We start from the raw sequence: 23,279 nt of genomic DNA, 5'->3' as shown, positions 1-23,279 counted from the left end.
CTTCCAATAGCAAGTTCACTACGTAAGCTCTATTAGTTGTCAGTGGGAGTTGTGTAACTTAGCTCTCTGAATCGTGTCTTAGTGAAGCTGTTGACAAAGCAAAAGGTTATGACCAGTGCCGGGTGTTACAGGACAACTTCACAGTGTGTCTTTTGAGCAGCAGTTGAGAAAGGTTTGTGGGGTTTTTTTGATGCAGTGGTACTAGAAAATGAAGAAACTCCTGTATAAGAAGTTTTAACTCTTAACCACAGCACACAGTCTTTTCAAGTAAGTTTTTCTATATGTTAGGGACAACCGTTTCAGATTTGAACTGTCAAAAACTATGAAGCTCAAGGAAGTGGAACTGTATGCTCAAACCAGTACAGAAGGGATTAAAGCTTGTCTTGCTTCTTTTTCTGTTGTGAAAATATGATAAAGAACAGGAGGAATAATTCAGAACAAAATTCTTCAATAGTACTCCGACTCAAATGTGTAAAATCTGTATGACTGTAATGAACACTGCAACGGTGTTTTGTGTGGACGCTGTTAGTTAATCCAGAGGGAGACCCCTTGTTTTAGCAAATCCTTTTCTGTCCTACATCAGCAGAAAGGGAAGGAGGCATTGTAATTATAAACATTCTGTTAACTTGAAATAATCTGATCAATAAACAAACCCCCAAACCTAAGTAGTTTTGAGCATGTGTCTCTCCTCTGAACTACTTGTATTCTGTGATTGTCCACTGTAGCATACACTGTCTTCAGATGTGATGGTACCTATTTGAGAATTGGGGAGCTTGGTTTTTTTTATGTTTTCAGTTTCTGTAAGTAGTTGTACTTCAGAGATCTTTCCAGGTAACTAGATTTTAATATCTTCTTGTGTTCTTCTTTCCACATAAAAATAAGTGTAAGTAATACTTTCTTCCAGATAAACCAGGCTACGCATGACCAGGCAGTGGTGCTACAAAATGCCCTACAAAACATTCCTAATCCAACTTCAGAATGCATGCTAAGAAATGTAGCAATTCGTCTTGCACAGCAAATTTCTGATGAGGTTAGTGAATTCCTTTCTGAATCACCTGTTTTTCCTGTAGTGTTTTTTTGTTGTTTTGGTTTTTTTAGTCCTTAAATTCATTGCTTTGTAAGACATGGATTTTCCTTCTAAAAATCTCATGAAACATTTTAGGTCATGTTCACATGAGACATAAACTGTTAACTAATTAAAAGTATTTAATGAATTGTTTCCATATGCAATTGTGAAATTCAGTGTCTAATAGCATAAAGAGGCTTAAGTAAACTAGATATGTTCTATGCAAGCTCTTTATTGGATTATGAATGTTGTTACACTTAGAGCAGAACTTGAGCAATTTGATGTAAAGAAGTTAATGGGTATTTTCAGAATGTTTTTTGTGATACTGTCTTCTTTTGGTTTTTTGTCTTTTATGTTTTGCCTTCTCTTCAGAGAATGTTCAGAACACAAAAGGGGAGGGAGTTTTTTAATTTTGAGAGTAATTTTTAAATGCTGAAAGTTAAAAGGCTGAAATTGTTGCCAGTGTATCATTATATATGGAAAATGCATTAATGATACAAGTGAAAAATTAGATTGTGTAGTTGGACAGAGTTAAGCAACGTGCCTTGCATATATAGTGTTACCTGTGTGGTAGTGTATGACATGACCAAACCACATTTGGATTTGTAATTATAAGTCGTGTATTAGTCAATTCTTCTATATTCAACAAAAGTTAAAATCAGAACTACTGCAGCTTCCTCTTCCATGGTCAGTTGGGTTGCCTGTTTCCAGTGTGGAAGCAGTGAATATTGTTTTTCTATACTGTATATAATCTCTTCTGAGCTATATCAAATTAATTTCTGAGCTATCTAAATTAAAGTTGTCTTGTATTATCTTAATGTTGAAAAGTACAATAATTTTTGTGGTAAAGGAGCAGTGTCTTCAGAAAGAGCAATGTACTAAACTGCAGGACTGAAGCATCTGCCTTCCGTCAGTGGTACTGCATCTATATGTGATTGTATGTGTAAAACCAACCAGTTAAGCACTGATTTGGTTAAATTCTTTCCATAGAATAAATGTCTTTTTAGGTGAGGTATGAAGAAAGGTTTTTAATTTTGCCTTTCCTCTTGGAGGACTTCTAATAAATAAATGCTTTTTCTTTAGCCAGGCACATCAAAGCAAACAAAATCTGAATTTCTGTAACAGTATTGTTATTAAATTATTGTCTGTAATCTTCTGAAGTGATTTAAACTGATGTAGATAGAAATTTAATATGTATTGTAGTTTGCCTTTGAAAGATTTTTTCTTTTAATGCTTTGATGGTCAAAGACTTTTCAACTCACCTCACAAATAAATAAAAAATAAAAAATCTGACATGGTTTCTATAGACCAGACAGACTACAGCACAGAAAGAAATGCTTCAGCCTTTGTAAAAAAATTTATTTTAAAACTACAATGAGACAAAAAAAAAAAAAGTTATTTTTCTATGTGGCAAATATTTCCTGTGATGCTTTTATTGTAAGTTTGCTTTGTTTGTCACAAAGGTGAAATACCTATTATTTTTCTCATAACTACTGTTAATGTCCATATCAGTAACAAGAATGCATATTGTTCAGGTTTCCTGATGCAGCTAGATTATTAGTTAAGCTTCTTAGAGTCTCTTTAAGTCTAAGCATTCAAAAAATGAAATTCTACATTTTTGAGAATTGTTTACCCCCTGCTTTTCAAGATTGCCTGTTTTTTAGACAGTTCTGCTTTGAATATAGACTCCAGATAGGTTTGGGATGGGGTTTAAAATAGATGTAAACTATAAATCATGGCATTTTTTGGGTGTTTTGTAATGTATTTATATATTGGTAGATAGTATTGGATGTTAACTCAGACCATGCCCAAATACTGAATAGTGGTTCTGCTTTCATAAGATACATGATCTGTGTTCTTACTAATTTTAAACCCTGTGTAACTGGAATATAGAACATTCCCTTTATATATTAATCATATACTTGGTAAACATTAGTTTGTCTAAATGTCATGGTGGGGACAAACCCTAAAATAACTTTGACTTGTTGTATTATTTAGGAGGCTGGCTGCCTTCCAGATGCATGCTTGGTGGTTTCTTGGGTTTTTTTCCTGGGTTTTTTTGTCTTCCTCAAATCAAGAATGTTTAGCATTGAAGTCAGTAGTTTCTGCAATATCTTGCTCTGAAGCAGAGTTGCTGGTTGTTGATCAAAAATGTTCACTTGCTTGTAATTCCTAATACTTACAGCTTTATGATTTAAGATTCTGTAATATATGTAACATAAATGCTACTTGCTTTTAAAAAATGAAATATAAGTACAAACTCTTCTCAAGATATATTGTATATTCTCTATTTAAGGAAAAATTCTTTGTTAAATTTTTAACTTTTAAACTTTCTATACATTTGTGAGTTTAGAATAAATCTTAATGTTATTTGCAACTGTATCTTAATGTTGCTTTGCTTTATTTCTCTTTTTTTTTCAGGCTTCAAAATACATCCCTGATATTTGTGTTATTAGGGCAGTACAAAAAATTGTTTGGGCATCAGGTTGTGGGTCAGTTCAGCTGGTTTTCAGCTCAAATGAGGAAATTAGTAAGATCTATGAAAAGGTAAGACTTCCTAAGCAACTCTTTTTCTATGTAACTGTTCCTTCATTTACAAAAGGGACAGTATCAAACAGTTCAGCCTTAGAGTGTGATGAGCATTTGAGGCATTGGAACAGGCTGCCAAGGGAAGAGGTGGAGGCACCATCTCTGGAGGTTTTCCAAAAATGGGTGGTCATGGTGTTTTGGGAGATGGTTTAGTGGTTAGGAATTGTAAGGGTGGATGGTTGGACTTGGTGATCATGAAGGTCTTTTCCAACCTGGGTGACGATTCTATGATTCTGTGAGCTTTTAGGTAGGTATTTTGGTGATGATTTATTTTGGAGTCTAGTACATGTCAGTTGTCACACAACAGCTTAAATTTTCTATTCCAAATTCCTTTTCTCAATAACTATTAAATTGTGCCTTGAATCTGGTGTCGGTTCAAAAATTATAGAATCATAGAATGGTTTGGGTTGGAAGGGACCTCAAAGATCATCTAGTTCCAATCCCCTGCATGGGCAGGGACACTTCCCACTAGACCAGGTTGCTCTAAGCCCTGTCCATCGTGGCCTGGAACACTGCCAGGAATGGGGCATCCACAGCTTCCCTGGGCAACCTGTTCCAATGTCTCACCACCTGCACACTAAACAATTTCTTCCTAATAGCTAATCTAAATCTACCCTATTTCAGGTTAAAACTGTTGCACACCTGTTCTGTAAGCTGCTGTAACATGTTTTCAGTCCAGTTAGAGTCTGTATCTAAGGAATGAGCATTTATTGCAAAACTAATTTTTCTAGTCTTTAGTCTATACTACAGAAGTTGATTTAAAGCATATGTGCAGTCTAGAATGAGAAACAAGAGCTAATTTATCTAAAATTGGCACTGAAGCACTGGTAAAATGAAATAATTGCTGTTAATGTTGGGGTCTTTTTCCTTTTATTATGTAGATATATAAAACATATTCATGGTTTCACCTGTGGTTTAGGCAAATAATTTGAAGTTGGGGGTTATATATTAATATGTTATCACACACTTCGTGTTTAATGAATGTTGCTTACAGTTGCAGGTAATAGTAATCTGTATTTTGATGGTGATCTGATTTGTTTTTATTTTCCCTCTAAACACCTTCTGTGTTCTTTTTAGAAAATAAAGTTCAGTACTCACCAGTGCTTGCCTGAGAGTGAAGGGGAAAGGAATGTATGGGGAGGTTTTATTCTTGGGGTATTAGCTGTCGTGCTGAAATGATCAATTGGGGGATGAATATTTATTTCAGCAAAATACAATACCTTTCCATTTAGCTTGCATAGTGGTATAACACCATTTGCTTCTATTGCTGTGAGAATGACTTCTTCATTAAATGAATTGGGGCTTTTTTGTTGTTTTGGGGTTATTTTTGGTGATACGTTTGCATGTAAAACGTGATTTAGTTAGTGTGACAGTCCAGGCATGTGAAAATGTGCTCTTATATATACATGACATGTTTTAAGAGCAGTAGTGCACTAAATAAAGTACACCTAAAGGAAAATATACCTCAATATTCTTCTCTTACATTTTTATGTGTGAAAATTGCACAATTAATTTCTGTAAAAATATTTTCAAACTATTGAAGTTTTTAAAATAGGTGAAATTTAAGCTGTGCATTATTAGCTCCTTCAAAGTTTTGTGGTTTTCTGTTGGTTTTGTTTTTTATTCCTCATGCCACTTATAAAGACATATGTAGTAAATGACATCTGCATTTGGTTCATGCTAGGCAAAAGGGAAATAAAAATTGAAGGGAAAAATTGGGACTTAAAAAGAGGAGTAAATTGCCGGAGTAAGAAGGAGGAATAAAGTCCCCTATTAAAATAACTTTAAAAGAGAGGAACATATCACAGAAAGAGTATGATGCAAGAAAAGACACATTCTTGAATTAAGAGAGTTAGGTTTGGTTATAGATGAGAGGAGGTAACCCCTATGGTAGTTTTATAAAGATTGAATATACCAATGACTGACAAACACTGGTTTCAAGGAAAAAATTATTTAAGAAAAATGTCTTCACTTTTCTGAGTTGACCACTAAACCTTAAACTTTCAAATCCTAGGTCACAGGAGAATTTTTCTGAATCTGTGGGGTAGAGATAGATCATTAAATGTTAGTTTAAGAACAGGAGAAGAGTGATTATTGTGGAATCAGGAGTGACAAGTCAGGATTCCTAAAAACATCAATGGCAATTATAGTAAATGTTTCTGAAAGGCACTTTGGAGTAGTTGCATTGAGTATGACTTCTGAAAGAATTTTTTGAGTGCTTTAAGAAGCTTCTGAACTTAACTGGTAAATTCAATTAAACTTTAAAGTCAAGATAAATTATTTTGAGAGCATAACTTTTGTGGAGTCTATTCTGCCTCCTGCCTCAAAAAGTTCTTGTTGAAAATTGTACAACTTCTAATGGTGTCACACCACCATTTCCTTATGAACTCAAACAGGGTCCATACCCACCTAAAGCAAGTATGTTGCTTGTGCAGGGACCCATCAGCTCTTGGTGCCTGAGTATAGGGGAAGTACCCATTGAGTATAGGGGAAGTTCCCGCTGTGTATAAAGTGCACTTTGCCTTTATACTAGGCCCCTGCAGCCATGCAGAAGTAATTTGATTTTCTTAATGGCTTCAGTGCAGAGCAGGTGCAGTCCTGAATTTGTTGAAAAAGTTCTGCTTTTATTTTGTACCTTGAGATATGTTTAAATTACCACATCCTTCCGTTGCAGTGGTAGTGACTGATTTTTAGCTGTTGTGCAAAACCAGAATAGTGTCTGTTGCCAGACTGAGACATGCTTTGTCCTCTGCTGCTGTTGTTTACAATTAGCTCTCTCTTCTGCATTGTAATCCTGTCTTTCTGCCTACTTAATCTTGATACCTTTCCATATATAAAGCAAATAATTTATTACCTAGTTGATGTTGCTAACCTGCAGCCATGATTACTGATGAATTAAGATTGAAAACTGCTCACATTCAATTTATTCAGAACTTCTTCAAGCTAATTAGCTTTGGCTTAGATTCTGAAAAATAGTGAACTGCTGAATGAATTCTAGCAGTACTAAAAAGGTTTGGGTGAAATAAGTTGTATCAAAGCTGTGTAAAACTGGACTTATTGATTCATTATACAGCACTATAGCCTTTCTCTGTTTAAGTAGTAACAGTTTCCAAAGCTTTAAAGTCTAGGTTCTGAGTAGTAAAGAAAAACACCTTCTTTAAAAATAAAAAAAACCCAACAAAACCCAAATACAAACCCAACAAAAAAAGCCAACAGTACTATTTGCCTATTTTGTGACTTGCCTACAAGCTTCCTATTTAATTTCCGACTCCTTCAAGTTCGTGCTTGGAATCCTCCATTGAGAAGCACATCACTGGAAGCCTCGGTCATCCTGCATAGTGCTTTGAATCACATCTGAGTGGAGTGCACAAAATACTTTGCACTGACAGTCGCTTAATGTACAAATTTGTGGTTTGTGTTTGTAGTTAGTGTATATACTTTGGAGCCAGTTGGGTTTCTCAGGACTTTTACTTATATCCACTTTGTGCTTTCTTCTTTATTTCCGCAGACAAATGCAGGAAAAGAACCAGACATGGAAGATGAACAAGTTTGCTGTGAAGCATTGGAGGTGATGACCCTGTGTTTTGCTTTGATTCCAACGGCGCTGGATGCACTCAGTAAAGAAAAGGCATGGCAGACATTTATCATTGATTTGCTATTACACTGTCACAGCAAGTAAGTTGTGGTGGCTTTTTTTTATTACTTATTTTAAAATTTAAAATGTTACAATTCAGAGTTATTATAAAGCCTAACACAGATCAGTGACTTTTTTTTTTCTGCAGTTGCCTTAATTTATTACTTAGTAATGTAAATCAGTAATTTTGATACCTATCTGAAAGTTGTTGCTATATCAGTCCTGTCTTCTTTGTACTCGTAAGGAGGATATTGCCAAGCCAAATGGATGCCTGGTAGCAGGCTACTGATGGCTTTAGAACAACTTGCTTAGAATAAAATAATAGGTACTCGGATGTTTTTCAGAAATTATGTGAATTCTTGCAACATTAGAATACTTAAATTGCTTAGATAAAAAAGTAATGTCCTATACTTTTTCTGGTAAGTAAAAACAAGATAACAATACAAGAAGTTTGAGGAGAGGAGGGAGGTAAGATTTAATCCACTGATTTTCTTGCATTTGACTGGCACACTTGTGATTCTTCACACGGCACACGTGTTACACTGTCACACTGGAGGTGTCACTCAGTGCCATAGGAGTGTCTTGGAGGAATCCTTAGCACTGTTGGGAGATGGGTGGACAGGGAAAACCAGCAGGAGCTGCCAAGAGCAATGTGGTTTGGTTGCCCTGCAGTCCTGTTCGAGAATTCAGGGTTCTCTTATCTCCAGGCTGTACCTACAGATCTCCTTAGTATCTACACAAATACAGCATATATATGGTGTGTGTCTTGTGACTTTTAGCCTACCTGAAATTATGTTGTGAAATACTGGGTTGTGTATTTTTAGAAGCTGTCCTGGTAGAAAGGTTTTGTATGAATTAAATCAAAATTTCAGCACCATGTACTGAGTTTTTTACTTTTCTAGACAAAACAGGTTAAAAAGTCTTACTTTCAGCATTAATCGCCGTAACAAAAGGATCAATTAACTACTTTCACAGTTTAATAAAACTGTGTAGCGTTATTATCAGAATCCCACAAGCTTTATTAGCTCACAGCCTGTGGTATAGGATGTTGGGTGTTTAGCTTCACTGAAACTTGTTATTATCACTTAAGTTACAGAAGCTTAGCAAAACATGCTGACAAATGTATGTTGCAGTTTTACACATTAAATTAAACAAGCTGTCTTTCACTATTTTTGATAACTTTATAGGCGGATGAGTAAGAAATGACTAAATTTTATTTTTAAAACCGTCAATAATTGCTATCAAGTTACTATTTTGATAGTAAGTGCATGTTGGCCACATGTCAAATTTGAGTACCAGTATAGCCAAATAGCATGGACAAGTGTCAGTACTGCTCCATCCTTGATTTTTATATGTGGGTCATAAGATTGATCAGATTTGTGGCTTTTTTACATTATTTTAGCTGTACAAACGTGAGAAATGGGTGATAATTTTTGTAGTAAAGTTTACTGCAGTTATCTGGCTTTCTGGCATTGTATTTGGAATTTAAGTGACATTTCTGAAGTGTTCACCAGTACTTGTTTATATTTCAGGTAGTGTTTGATACTGGCACTTTTTACCACTCTTTCAGTCTTTGAAAACTGCAGATAGTTTTTATGAGGATTTTTCTGTTCATGCTTATCTTTTCCTAAAGAAGGAAAGGATTGGTTTAAATCAGAATTTCTAAACCTGTCTTAAAATAGTTTAGTCTCTAAATTTTATTGTGCAAGTTCCATCTTACACAATCTGTGATAGAGGTAGAATGTCATTTTTAGCAAAACCTACAGTCTTGTTTTACAGATGGAAATAACCTGTCGTGGTTTTGCCAGTCTCTTTTAGTGATTACTCTTCTTGCTGATTGGAGCTTTGTTGACTGAATTCCAAACCCTGTTATTTCATTTTGTTAAGTCTAGTGAATAGTTGACTGTTGCACTTTCTTCCTAAAATATTGGAAGAAACCAGATATGTCCCCAGGCTGGGGCTTTTCTTTCCACGTTTTGTTGGCATGTCAGCCCAAGTCTGAACAGCAGTAGCTTAATTCCCCAGGTATGTTAGCTTTCTGCTCTTTAAAAATAGGAGTAGTGTTAACGGATGTTGTTTCTTTGAGTTTGTTGGTTTGTTTTTTTTTGTCAGAGGGGATAAAATTTTTAAGGACTTCTCTTAACCGAGTGGACTGCTGCGCAGCTCCTTACCTCTCTATTTCTCCACTACATACTGTCAGTACAAGAAGCTAACCACTGAGCTCTAGTTCTCTTGTATGTTGTAAAACTTGTGACATATATTATAAACTCAGAATGCAGCTACTCACTATTACATGATAATTAGAATAGAATAAACATGAGTACAAGTGGAAGACTGCTTTGAAAATGAAGGTGGTGAAGTTGAACTAAGCTAAAAAAGATGTCTCTTCTGAATTAACGTGGAAACAAATTAGTGTTTGCAGGGCTGAGAAGGTTGAGAAAATACCAGGCTGAATTCTGAATATCCTTCCATTTTCAACTATTGTTCTCTAATCAGTGCTCAGAGAACAATGTGAGCAAAAATACACGTGAAAATGTTTTTGGTGCTTCATAAAATACAAGGAAGATCACAGAGTTGTCAGAGTTGGAAGGTTACTGTAGAGATCACCTAGTCCAACTCCCCTGCTAAAGCAGGATCACCTAGAGCACATTACTCAAGACTGCATCCAAGCAGGTCTTGAATATTTCCAGAGAAGGGGACTCCACAACCTCCCCAGGCAACCTGTTCCAGTGCTTTGTCACCCTCATACTAAAGAAGTTTTCCCATATTTCAATGGAGCTTTCCATGTTCCAGCTTGTGCCCATTGCCCCTCCTGTCACTGGGAACTACTGAAGAGTCTGGCTCCATCCTCCTTGTACCCACCCTTTAGATACTTGTAGAAATTAATAAGGTGTCCCCTCAGCCTTCTGTAGGTTAAAGAGTCACAGCTTTCAGCCTTTTCTCATAAGGGAGATGCTCCAGTCCCCCAGTCATCTTTGTTGCCCTTCACTGGACTCTCTCCAGCAGTTCCCTTTCTCTCTTGAACTGGGGAGCCCAGAACCAGACGCAGTATTCCAGATGTGGCCTCACCAGGGCAGAGTAGGGGGGGTAGAATGATCTCTCTCGACCTATTGGCCACACTGTTTCTTATGCACCCCAGGATTCCATTTGCCTTCTTGGCAATAAGGGCATGTTGCTGGCTTATGGATAATGTGCTGTCTACGAGGACTCCCAGATCCTTCTCCTCAGAGCTGCTTTCCAGCAGGTCCACCCCTAGCTTATTGGCACATGGGGTTCTTCTTCTCCAGGTGTAAGACCCTACACTTGCCCTTGTTGTACCTCATTAGGTTCTTCTCTGTCCAGCTCTCCAGTCTGTCCAGTTCACACTGGATAGCAGCACAGCCCTCTGGAGTGTCAGCCACCCCTCCCAGTGTGCCCTCATCCAGGTTGTTGATGAATATGTCAATTCAGACTGGACCACATATTGACCCCTGGGGGACACCACTGGTGTCAAGATGATCAAATTCAGATCTCACAAATACTGTCTTTCTGGAAAAGATGGATTGGTAGGTTTTGTCAGTTTCTTTCAGAGGTGGAGATTGTGTGGAACTTCTGCTGTTTCCTCATAGCATAATCATGCTACCCATAAATTGAAAAACAACACAAAATGTTTAACGCTAAAATATTAGAGCAGTTCATTCTCTCTGAGGTAATTCATTTTTAGAGTGGGTGACCCCTGGGCACAAGACTGGTTCAGTCAACAGCTGAACAGTTAGTCCTAACTGATCCTGGATCCTAGAAGTATTCTGCTGATGGCTGCAAAGTGTTTTGTCGTCATACATACATGGCCCATATAAATAAAAATTCTTTCTGTCCCTGTAAAACAATCATGCTTATACCTATTGAAGACACTGACTCCTGTTAACTAAAAAGAAATCTTTATCATAGAGGTATCAATAGGAGGGGATTCAGGTTGCCTGTCTTAAGAGAGGCATCTGTCCTCTGGTTACTTCACTGGGTGAGTATGAGTGAGGGAGAGGGAGGTGATCCTGCCCCTGTGCTCAGCCTTGGTGAGGCCACACCTCGAGCACTGTGTGCAGTTTGGGCACTGCAGTATAGGAAAGACATTGAGGTGCTGGAGAGGGTGCAGAGAAGGGCAACTAGGCTGGTTAGGGGTCTGGAGAACAGGTCTTATGAGGAGACGCTGAGGGAGCTGGGGCTGTTCAGCCTGGAGAAGAGGAGGCTGAGGGGAGACCTCATTGCTCTCTACAACTACCTGAAATGAGGTTGTGGTGAGGCAGGTGTTGGCCTCTTCTCCCTACCAGCTAGCGATAGGACAGGCAGAAATGGGGTCAAGTTGCATCAGGAGAGGTTCAGATTGGATATGAGGAAAAATTTCTTTACAGAATGAGTGGTGAGGCATTGGAACAGGCTGCCCAGGGAGGTGGTGGAGGCACTGTCCCTGGAGGCATTAGAAAACTGGGTGGTTGTGGTGTTTCGGGAGATGGTTTAGTGGTTGGGGGTTGTAGGGTGGACAGTTGGACTTGGTGATCTTGGAGGTCTTTTCCAACCTTGATGATTCTATGATTCTGTGATTCATTCTGCCTTTAAATGCATGAACCTAAGGAGCATCTATGTGATGTGTCCAGAGCAGTTACAGAGCTGGGTCTTAAAAGAAGATGCTACTTCTTTCTGTGATAAATTTTTTTAAAACATTGGCTCTGCAATCAGATCCCATAAAAAATCAATTAAGAACAGAAAAAATTCCCTCCACCCCACAATCTTCTGCAACTCAAAACGATGTAGTGGAACTTGCAAAGATCAGAGAAGGGTGACGAGTGAGATCAAAGCTCTAAAATTACTTCCATCTGAGGAACAGCTGAATAGCTTGGGGCACTTAATATTGGAGAAGAGTTAAATGGTGGGAGGAGAATACCGGAGGGACCCTTAAAATCAGAAATTGCAAAGGGAGAATAAAATAGAGAACAGTATTCCCTTTGTGTAAGAATTTCATGGGCCTAACATTTGAGCAGTGTAAACCTCCAGTTTGGGAATAGTTTGAAGGGTTCTTTCATGAATTTGTCCAGTGAGGGCTATGAAATACTGCTTTTGGTAGTCTTACTGAACCACAAATTGTTAGAAGCTGAGAGAATGTTCCAGAGAAGTATCACTGCGTGCTTCCATCTTCTTCTGTACTGTCCTAGATTTATACCAGAGAGGGGGTGCTCAGCTAGGTGTATCTTTTCTCTTGACTCCGTCGTTACTCTTGCATGTCTTTGAAGCATAGTTAACCCAACATGGAAGAACTCTGAAGGACATAAGATGCTTTCATGTGCTTTCCCCTGGGACCCAATGGGCAGAAAACAATGACAGCCACACCAAAAAGACACTGTAAAATTCAGTTTCTTATATGTTGACATACTTTCATAAAGCACAGCATTCATTTGTATTCTCTCCCCACCCAAGCAGAGTAATTTCTGGCAGTTTTTGCAAGAAGTAGTGCTTGCAACTTGGAAGAATAGGGTTTGTCATAATTTTTTTTCTTCCTTAAGCTTAAAATCTCCATGTTATTCAAGTGATTAGATTAAGTTCTTAAATGGAAAATTTCCTTCATTTTTAGCCACTTGAATTTTTAGTGGGTGATAATTTCTCATGTCTTTCTGATCATAAATTTTGATCACTTCATAGATGCTCAGCAAACTGCTGTAGTGATACATCAGAGCAGTTTTACTAGGCTAGTTTTGTCTTTCAGGCACAACTGATGCTTGATTACAAAAAACAAATTTATTTAGAATTGCATTTTTTTGTGTTATATTTATTGGCAGTTGTGCAAGTTTAGTGGTTAGGTGCTGATAGGTTTCTTTTACCTGTAAATACTTGATTTATGGAACAAGTTTTGTAATAGTAATCAATGTGTTTAAAATTTCACTACAAGGAGAAACAATGTGATGGGTAGTGAATAATTAAGATATTCCCATTTATGATATTAGGTGCTGTTTTAGAAAATGGCATTAAGCAGAAAAGCACAAATGTAATTGGGTCTTTTTAAAATGTCCTGTTTGGATAGGGAGATTGTATTTCATGTTTCTGTTTCCAGAACTGTTCGTCAAATGGCACAGGAGCAATTCTTTTTAATGGCTACAAGGTGTTGCATGGGCCAGAGACCTCTCCTTTTCTTCATTACACTGCTGTTTACTGTTCTAGGGGTAAGTTTTTAGAGATAAAGGCTTCAGTACAACGTGGATTTCTGTAAAAGGTAATAAGACAAAATATCTGTGAGAAAAGGCAAATTTTTATTTAGAACCATCAGTAAAATACAGATTACTTTTAAGCTATAGGTTATCAATTTGAGTTAGATGAGAGGGAAAGGAACTTTTATACGTTTTCTGGTAAGGGCATGATCAGTAAGCTTTACTTATATGCATTTGATCCTCAGTGAATTCTAATATTCAAGTAAAAATCATTAGCAGATTAGATAGATACCTACAGTTATTGCCATCTTTCACTGGGTCTGCCAGGGCTTTTCAGTTCTGGAAAGCACATGACTCTCATGAACATGTGATCTCTTAATTGTTGATTTCCCATTCAGATACAGAAATTGCTACTAAAACAATCCATAAGTAATTCACCAACAGCTAAATACTGTTGTAAACTTCTAAAAGGCTAAAAATTATCTTACACTTTTCATATTTACTACCAGTTTTAGGTAAAATATGTTATTGTTGCACTGTAAGTAGAACTGTGTGTGAATTATGTATCATTTGTTTTTGGTTTACCTAGAGTACTGCAAGAGAGAGAGCTAAGCATTCTGGAGACTACTTCACACTCTTAAGACATCTTCTTAACTATGCCTACAACAGTAATATTAATGTACCCAATGCTGAAGTTCTTCTCAATAATGAAATTGACTGGCTTAAGAGGATTAGGGTAAGTTTTAGGATCAGTTTATTTCTGATAAACAGCTTTTTGCTGCTTTATTGTAAAAGTACAGTTTTAAGCTTGGAAATGTATATTATTTAGAGTATCCTAACTTCCTCTTAAATGGCAGGATGAAGTAAAAAGAACAGGGGAAACAGGTGTCGAAGAAACTATCTTAGAGGGTCACCTTGGAGTAACAAAAGAGTTGTTAGCATTCCAGACACCTGAGAAGAAATACCATATTGGTTGTGAAAAAGGAGGTGCTAATCTCATTAAAGTAAGTTCAAGGGTTTTTTTCCTGTGGAGTTTTTTTTGTTTTCTGTATTTTTTTACAATAAATAGGTAAAAATAAGGTTCACACATTGTGGTCTGTAACTGTAAAAGGTCCCAATGTGACTGTTTGACAAGGGTTTCTAATTGGAGTTAAATGTTTTCATTGAAACTGTTTTTTTAAAAAGATTTTACGTTTCGTTCATGAGAATACTTAACATTCTAGTTCTTCTGCACCACTGCATATGGAATTGCTGTGACCTAGTGAGCTGTTATCCCAAGGCTTGGCAAACATCACGCAAGGATAGTGAGCTAGATACATGATAGTCCTGTACAGGACTACTTTCTTTCAGTGTTCCTGTGTTGTCTTTTCTCCACATGTTCTTAATTAGTGCTATTAATGTTTATGGCAGGTTTGAACAAATGCATGACATCTGATCATCTCTTTAATCAGATGTATTATCTTTCTGATATTATACAGCAGCTTGGTAAGGAGCTTTGTACTAGTTCAACAAAAGAAAATTTCTATCAGTTAATAATACAGATGATTTTTAACTTGCGTTGGGTGATGGGTGTACAGAAAGGGAACCACTTTAGGATGGAGTGAGTTACTTCTAAATGTAGAAGCTCATTATGGTGTTGGTCTCAATTTTAATTGTTGGTTTTTTTAAAGCACTCCCCTGGTTCTCAGGTGTTCATTTATATAATAACTTACTCTGTTATAAAATAGTGTGCATTTCTATGGTCACAGGCAATTTACTTTACTTTGGTTTTTTTTCAGGAGTTGATAGATGATTTCATCTTTCCGGCATCCAATGTTTATCTACAATACATGAGAAATGGAGAATTGCCTGCTGAGCAGGCCATACCTGTCTGTAGTTCACCAGCTACTATTAATGCTGGGTTTGAGCTACTAGTTGCACTAGCAGTTGGATGTGTTCGAAATCTGAAACAGATAGTAGACACCTTGACTGAAATGTATTACATAGGTACAGCAATCACTAGTATGTAATATTTTTTTTAATTATCTATTTTCTACTCTTTAATGTATATGTTATGTATAAATTTTGTTTGTATTATCAGCTGAACCAGATGCTGGATGTTTGTTTTGTTTGTGGCTGCTTCTAATGTTGCAACATCAGGCTGTTGAAATTTAAAGAAGTATGCTGGTATAGCCCTTATTAGCTCTTCTTTTTGAAGTAAATGTAGTGACTCTCATTACATGGTTGCATCCAAATTCCAGCCCCAGTCATTTACACAGTCTGACCCCTTCTTACCTCGCTCTCTGGCTACTCCCCTTTGCCCCTGCTGGCTCCCAGGAATCTCATTCTGGCTGTATCTTCTACTTTTGTCTCATCATCTCAGGCTCTGCCTAACCAGACTCAGAACCTCATAAGGTATCTTCAGCTTAGTTTTGGTGGCAGTCTCTTGGTTGCTGACCTAATTTGTCATTGTCTGCACACAGTCACAGGTCCACCATCTTGTTTCCCTTCTTAGTTCTGTACTCATTCTCTGCTTGTCATAGGCCTTTCTCAAATGTTTGTTCTCAGTTTTGGCACAGCTTTGCACTTAAAGAATGTCCTCATTCTCACTGGAGAAGGATTATAGCAGTTGCAATACATACAAAAACTTGCAAATGTTAGTTTCAGAAGCCGATAGTCAAATGAAACTTGAGCTAACTTTCACAAGGATGGTAAAAGGCACGTACTTAACAGATTTTATCAATTAAAAGCATGTAAGACTATTTTCAAAATGAACAAACAGGAGGATATTTTCTGCAGCCCTAAATGGCATAGCTAAACCATTTTGGCTGTAATATTATCGGTAAAATAAAAAGGAGGGCACAGGGAGAACAGTGACACACACCAAACCCAAGCTGATACTGGTAGAAAGGCTGAGGGAGTTGGACGTTTTCAGCCTGGAGGAGAGAAAGCTGTGGTGAGACCTTGTTGCAGCTTCTCAATATATGAGGAGTGGTTACTAGAAAGGTGGGGACAGACTTTTTACTGGACCCTATAGTGACAGGACAAGGGGCAACAATTTTAAACTGAAAGAGGGTAGATTTAGATTTAACATGAGGAAGAAATTCTTTATCATAAAGTTGGTGAGACACTAAAACAGGTTGCCCAGGGAAATTGTGGCTGCCCCCTCCCTGGAAGTGCTCAAGGCCAGGTTGGATGGGGCTTTGAGCAACTTGGTCTAGTGGGAGGTGCCCCTGCCCATTCTTTGATTTAACAGAATGTTTAAACTTCTTGTGTAATTTAGCAAAACTATAAGCAACTAGGAATAGTATCCCATAGTGGGAATTGTTAATTGCCTCTCAAAATGACAGTGCTACTTGACCAGTTGGTGGTATCAGTGAGACAACGAGTTAGCTGTTCAATCTCTTCCCGTTTGATTCTTTCTCAAATGAACAAATTAAAAGGGCAGCTTTATGGTACATCAGACAGAAGAGAGTACACATGTATGAACTATTTATGCTCTGTGTTTCATACACCAAGTAAAGCTTGCTTATGAACACTCATGCTCTCTTACTTTCTTCTACTTCAGATATTTTTGTGTTAAAATCACAGAACAACAGGTTACCATAGGAAACGTGATCATAAATGTACACTGGAGAGATGTCAGAGGTCTGAGGGAAAAGACTCAGGAAGGAAAAAATCTGTCACAAGTCATACAGATTGCATTATCTAGAACTCTTTCCCATCCTGGCAAGGAAAAGTGGCATAAAGTGGAATCCTAGTTTTAAAAAACATTATAAATTTGTGAAAGGGTACAGATTGTTTATATATTCTGGGTTCATTTAACTGAATTCTTCAGCTAAGAAACTTGCTGGTATTGAGGGAAGACTTCTGTTTGATAAATAAATAAGACTGAACTTTTGTCTAGCTACCTTTTTAGGTATGCATTAGATGAAAATGGTGTCATGTTAAGATTACAGATATAACTACCTTTCGTAGAAGTCAGTTTTAACAGTTAAGTTTCCTTGTGGAACATTTTTTATTAAACGACAGTGTGGTTTAGACTAACTCTGATTTTATGCAACTGCCCTTTGTACTGCATTGATGGTCTAATTCTTATATAACAAAATAGTTTCCTAATCACATACTGCTATTTTCTTTTAGCCTGTGAAGCTCTTACAGAATGGGAATATCTGCCACCTGTTGGGCCTCGACCACCAAAGGGATTTGTAGGACTGAAAAATGCTGGTGCCACTTGTTACATGAATTCTGTCATTCAGCAGCTGTACATGATTCCAGCCATCAGGAATGGGATTCTTGCAATCGAAGGCACAGGCAGTGATGTGGATGATGACATGTCTGGGGATGAAAAGCAGGACAATGAGGTAAATTTAATTACACAGAACTTGCATTTCTTTAAAACAGAATTATTTTTTATTAGAAGGTTATAGCAAATTTAAATGGCAAAGCAGTTTGCTTTCCACTGCTAGCAGTGGGGACAATTGCATGATGTGTCTTACTTGAATGGGCTCACTGCCAGAGAGGCAGTTCAAATGATCCAAGCAGCAGGGTTTGCTGACTTCCTCTTCATGGATTTGTCCTTGAAAGCACTGTATACCACTTCTGCGACCGGGATTCTGTTAATGCATACAAAGACATTACTTTTTTTTAAGATGAGAATATGAAACACCTTAGATGGTTAACTTCAACAACGTATACCCCTGTCTCTGAGACAACTACATGTCAAAGTTAATTGCACAAATTTTCTTCCACTTTTCAGAGCAATGTTGACCCGCGAGATGATGTGTTTGGTTATCCGCATCAGTATGAAGACAAACCAGCACTGAGTAAAACAGAAGATAGAAAAGAGTACAATATTGGAGTTCTGAGGCATCTCCAAGTGATTTTCGGTCATTTAGCAGCTTCCAGGCTGCAGTACTATGTACCAAGAGGGTTTTGGAAACAATTTAGGTAAATAGAAACTTTATTGATGCCTGTTCACTTAACTACTGAAATGCAACAATACTAATTATAGTGGAAGAAATGATAGTAATGTTAAGTGTAAACGAACAGAACTTGTGCATCATTGTATCTGTTACCATACCTTTTCACCATCTGTAGAAGTCTGTCAGTAAACCAAAGTTAACAGCAAGATGGTTATTTCGAATTCTAGCAGGTCTTGACCTTGATATTTAGATTTTTTTCTTACTGGTAAGTGTCAGGGACAGAGTAACAGGTGGGGTACTACATGACAAACCAATACATTGTTTTGCTCAGTAAGAAGGAGAGAATTTAGAGCTTGAATAGTGTTTTTTTATAAAAGCTGTTGTTGGAGATCAAAACAAAAAATATTTGTCAAAAATGTACTTTTGTTTTCAGACTTTGGGGTGAACCTGTGAATCTACGTGAACAACATGATGCTTTAGAATTCTTTAATTCCTTGGTGGACAGTTTAGATGAAGCTTTAAAAGCTTTGGGCCATCCAGCGATGTTAAGTAAAGTTTTAGGAGGGTCCTTTGCTGATCAGAAGATTTGTCAAGGATGCCCACATCGGTAAGCATTTAAGATTCTTCCTTCTTAAAGAGAAACAGCCTGTATTTGTATCCCTGTAAAAATGACTAAGGAGTCAAGGGTGGGGGTTTTCTGTGGTTTTGGTGAGGTTTTAGTAAAACTAATAGAATTTGCTGTCGTGTTTTTTTCTACAGCCTTAACATCAGTATGTCTTCAAGTGCCTTGAAATACTTGGTTGTTACTGCTTCTACTTAGCAGATTCTATGTGAAGCATTTGTATTGATCAGGGAGGAAAAGATAGAGCTTTTTCATGGTAAAAGTGGAAAAACAACTTAGGGACCAAATGCAATGTATAAAATTCAAAGGCATGGCCAACAACTGCTGTTGTTTTCCATAGTTTGTGGGTAGAGCTGACCCAAATATCAATCTTTTAACTCCAATGAGTAAAACTGTATTCATACTCACTATGGAAGCTGTAATTAAAGAGAACGATGTAGAAAGTTTATATTTTTCTCAAGATTTCTGCTTTATTTTTAATTAAAATGTGATTACTGAAATTCAGTTTCATGTAGGGTATGCAAAAAAACACCCGTATCAAATCAGACTGAAGGTCTGTAGCTTGTCATCTTGATGATGGTAATGAATGACAAATGCTTAGGGAAGGAACACTGAACACTGAACACTTGTACTTCTCTGGACTTTGTCCTCTATATTCCTTTCAGGCAGATGAACAAAATTGCATGCAAGATTCAAGATGGCCTAATGATGGATGTGTTCTTTTTCAACAGTTGGCTTTTTTTATTATTGTGTTAAGTTTTGTATTACTAGCAGTTGGCCTTCTTACTGTTCACTACATCTCTCAGATTGTGATTCTTATACAGTGCAGATCTCTCTGCACATTACCACTGCAAATTGTCTTTATTGTGAAAGCTGAGCATTTAGTGTTAGCCCTCAATTAGTAATTAAAATACAGGGGAAAAAACACTGATAGAAACAGATTTTATCATGGTAATCTTTCAACTTCCGTTGAGCTTGTGTAGATTAGAAGCACTTTTAAGTGGAGCATCTTAAGCTTTATGGGTTAAAGTTTGTGACCAGAAGTAAGCTGAAATATTGCAAGAGAAAATGAAAGCACTGATTTTATTTTTTAAATGCATTGGGCAGTTAAATGGAAGGTAGCGGTGTGAAGCAATGTGAGTTACCATTCATTCCTGATACTGTGTACTATCCTAAAGTATTACCTGTCTGTTTGGAACTCTTGTTACCCTGATTGTAGTTTAGGAAGGAGAAAACTGATACTAAACAGAACTATTGGATTGGGATGTGACAGGCTGACAGCCTTCCTAAATTTTTAATAGATGAATGAATATTACTGGGTGAAGTGTTTCTAAATATTCATTTATTCACTATTATGAAAGCCTTTGTATGCTTGATTGCATATCAGAGAAACAAGCCCTGCAGTTATTTTGGAATAGATATAACTTCTTAAATTTATCACTTCCTTATTTATCACCAAAAAAAAATAAATTCCAAGATGTCTTAACTGGTTGTCTCTCAAGCATTGCTGGTTCATTGCTAGAAATTTGTTTGAAGGCTATATCAGAACACATAAGTCAAAGCCAGTCACAAATATGTGAAGTGATTTAATGAAGACAGTATCTGGGGTTTTTTTCAGATAGAAAAGTAAAAAGGCACTTAAAAAAAAATGTTTTGAACTGTTGTCTTTTGGAATTATACAGTATTTGTGTTTAACAGTTGATTTCTGACAGTAAAGGTCAGCAACGAAAAAAATATTCTACTTTGCTGTCTGTGACTCTCTACTAGCTTAAGTTAGCCAAGAGTCTGTCACACTACTTCAGCTGTTTTAAAAAGAAGATGTTCTAAAAGATTAAGCTTCCATGTTATTTTCAGTGAACTTGAAACAAACAATTTCTATAATCTTCATAAAGTAAGTATAGTTGGTGCAGATCAAAAAATACAGTGTGCTGTGTGTTAGGTAATTGTCAGAGGACTGCAATCAAATGAATTCAGTTCTTTCTTTACTGCTTAACTCTTTTTGCCGGAAGTTGACATCAAATGCTGCATAAAAACTTTGTAGAAAGATGCTGTGTAGCACCTGTAAAACGAAGTTGAATACATTTCTACCTTTCTCTTACATCTGTCTCTTCATTGGCAGGTACGAATGCGAGGAATCCTTCACAACTCTGAATGTAGATATAAGGAATCACCAAAATCTTCTTGATTCTTTGGAACAGTATGTCAAAGGAGATTTGTTGGAAGGTGCAAATGCATATCATTGTGAAAAATGCAACAAAAAGGTAATGATTCCTTCCTAAATTTTGTCCAACTGTGACTAAGTTCAGTCCTAGTTCATGTTCAGGGAAAAAAGTTACCCTTTAATTACTGAATTTATTGTTGGTAAGAGTATATAAATGGAAACTTAGGCACTTATAACTGTTCATGTCCTTTTTTTAGGTTGATACAGTGAAACGCTTGTTGATTAAGAAGTTGCCTCCAGTTCTTGCAATCCAGTTGAAGCGATTTGATTATGACTGGGAAAGGGAATGTGCAATCAAGTTCAATGATTATTTTGAATTTCCACGGGAGCTGGACATGGAGCCTTACACTGTGGCAGGTGTAGCTAAATTGGAAGGAGATGATGTAAATCCTGAAAATCAGATAATACAAAATGAACAGTCTGAAAATGAACACTCTGGGAGCACAAAATACAGGCTTGTTGGTGTACTTGTGCACAGTGGCCAGGCCAGTGGTGGACATTACTACTCTTATATTATCCAGAGGAATGGTGGAGATGGTGAGAAAAATCGTTGGTATAAATTTGATGACGGAGATGTGACAGAGTGTAAAATGGATGATGATGAAGAAATGAAAAATCAGTGTTTTGGTGGAGAATACATGGGAGAAGTATTTGATCACATGATGAAGCGTATGTCCTACAGGCGCCAGAAGAGGTGGTGGAATGCTTATATTCTTTTTTATGAACGTATGGACACACTAGACAAAGACAATGAACTAATAAAATATATTTCAGAACTTGCTATCACCACTAAACCCCATCAGATTAAAATGCCATCAGCCATTGAACGAAGTGTACGGAAGCAGAACGTGCAGTTCATGCATAATCGTATGCAGTACAGCCTAGAATACTTCCAGTTCATAAAGAAGTTGCTTACTTGTAATAGTGTCTACTTAAATCCTCCTCCAGGTTAGTATGTGACTGCAATAATTATGGGTTAATTTCTTGCAAGAGTTTTGGTTTGTGTTGTCCAGAATATCTAGTCAGTGAAAATTGTGCATTCTGCTTTGAATACTCTGTGTTTCTGGACTCCTGCAGTTAAACATCTGTTGTTAAGTTGTTCATCACTGGTAACGTGCCAGATTATTTAGAAAAAGTACTTTGATAAGCTATTGACTGTAACTTAGTTTATGTAGTAGGTCATGTTAAAATACCTATGTTTGTGGGCTCTTCTGATGAAGACATTTACCAGAGTTCTTAAAGCATACGTTTGCAAATGAGCTAGAATAACAGTAGTAGGAGCTAGAGTCTGTTTTGATCAAATTTATTTTTAAAATTATAACACAATGTCAGACAAGACAGTAACCTGGAATCAGTTAAATTATTAGAAGTAAACTGCTTTTATTTTGTCTACATGTGAGTATTTTGATTTTTCTTTAGGACAAGATCACCTGTTGCCTGAAGCAGAAGAAATAACTATGATTAGTATTCAGCTTGCTGCTAGATTTCTCTTCACCACAGGATTTCATACAAAGAAAATAGTCCGTGGCCCTGCTAGTGATTGGTATCTTGTCTTTTAACAACAATTACAGTTTTGAAAGTTTGATGTCTGTTAAAAGATCACAGTTATATACATATGACAGTAAAAGGTGTTAGTAGTCTGTCCCATTTTCCCCTCTCTTCCAAACAGGTGGTCAAGGTGTACATGAAAAGGGGGGAAAATTCGAACAAAAAATACTGGAAATAAACTGAGCCTTAAAATAAGCTGCTGAGCTGAACAGCTTCAAAATTCATTTTCAAGCAGAGCTTAAATCTACCTTTTGTCTGCCTCTTAAAAATAATAAAGGAGTAGAATCTGTCACTAGCACAAAACTATTATATGATGTATTCTGATCAATTCAGGATATTTTGTTCAGTTACTGGTTTCAGTAGTTTGAAACAAAGCTCTTTTCAAGACATTTTTGCCACTTACATTTGTATTCTGTTTCTGAAACATGTATAGTCTTCTAGGCTCCGTTAGCAGTGTGCTTTATGTACATTGTTATGGGGCCTGTAATTTCAGATCTGTAGTATAAGAAACAGTAAAATCTTACT

General features: G+C 36.9%; 1 protein-coding gene across 2 annotated transcripts in view; it reads left to right on the top strand.

Moving 5' to 3' along the window:
• Positions 1–23,279, top strand: part of USP9X (ubiquitin specific peptidase 9 X-linked) — a 107,310-nt gene that overhangs the window by 68,609 nt on the left and 15,422 nt on the right. The window contains exons 24-36 of one of the 2 annotated variants that reach the window (XM_051628824.1): positions 905–1,030; positions 3,488–3,613; positions 7,164–7,330; positions 13,366–13,474; positions 14,049–14,195; positions 14,317–14,463; positions 15,238–15,445; positions 17,582–17,802; positions 18,198–18,388; positions 18,797–18,970; positions 21,105–21,246; positions 21,404–22,154; positions 22,626–22,749. In XM_051628824.1, the coding sequence (XP_051484784.1) occupies positions 905–1,030; positions 3,488–3,613; positions 7,164–7,330; positions 13,366–13,474; positions 14,049–14,195; positions 14,317–14,463; positions 15,238–15,445; positions 17,582–17,802; positions 18,198–18,388; positions 18,797–18,970; positions 21,105–21,246; positions 21,404–22,154; positions 22,626–22,749 (2,633 nt within the window). Of the gene's footprint in view, positions 1–904; positions 1,031–3,487; positions 3,614–7,163; positions 7,331–13,365; positions 13,475–14,048; positions 14,196–14,316; positions 14,464–15,237; positions 15,461–17,581; positions 17,803–18,197; positions 18,389–18,796; positions 18,971–21,104; positions 21,247–21,403; positions 22,155–22,625; positions 22,750–23,279 lie in introns of both variants that reach the window. The other variant, XM_051628815.1, reaches the window with a different exon arrangement.

Source organism: Apus apus, chromosome 1 (assembly GCF_020740795.1).
Source record: "Apus apus isolate bApuApu2 chromosome 1, bApuApu2.pri.cur, whole genome shotgun sequence".
Classification (NCBI taxonomy): domain Eukaryota; kingdom Metazoa; phylum Chordata; class Aves; order Apodiformes; family Apodidae; genus Apus; species Apus apus.
Note: the sequence above shows the minus strand (reverse complement) of the source record. Positions and strands in the feature narration are given on the sequence as shown.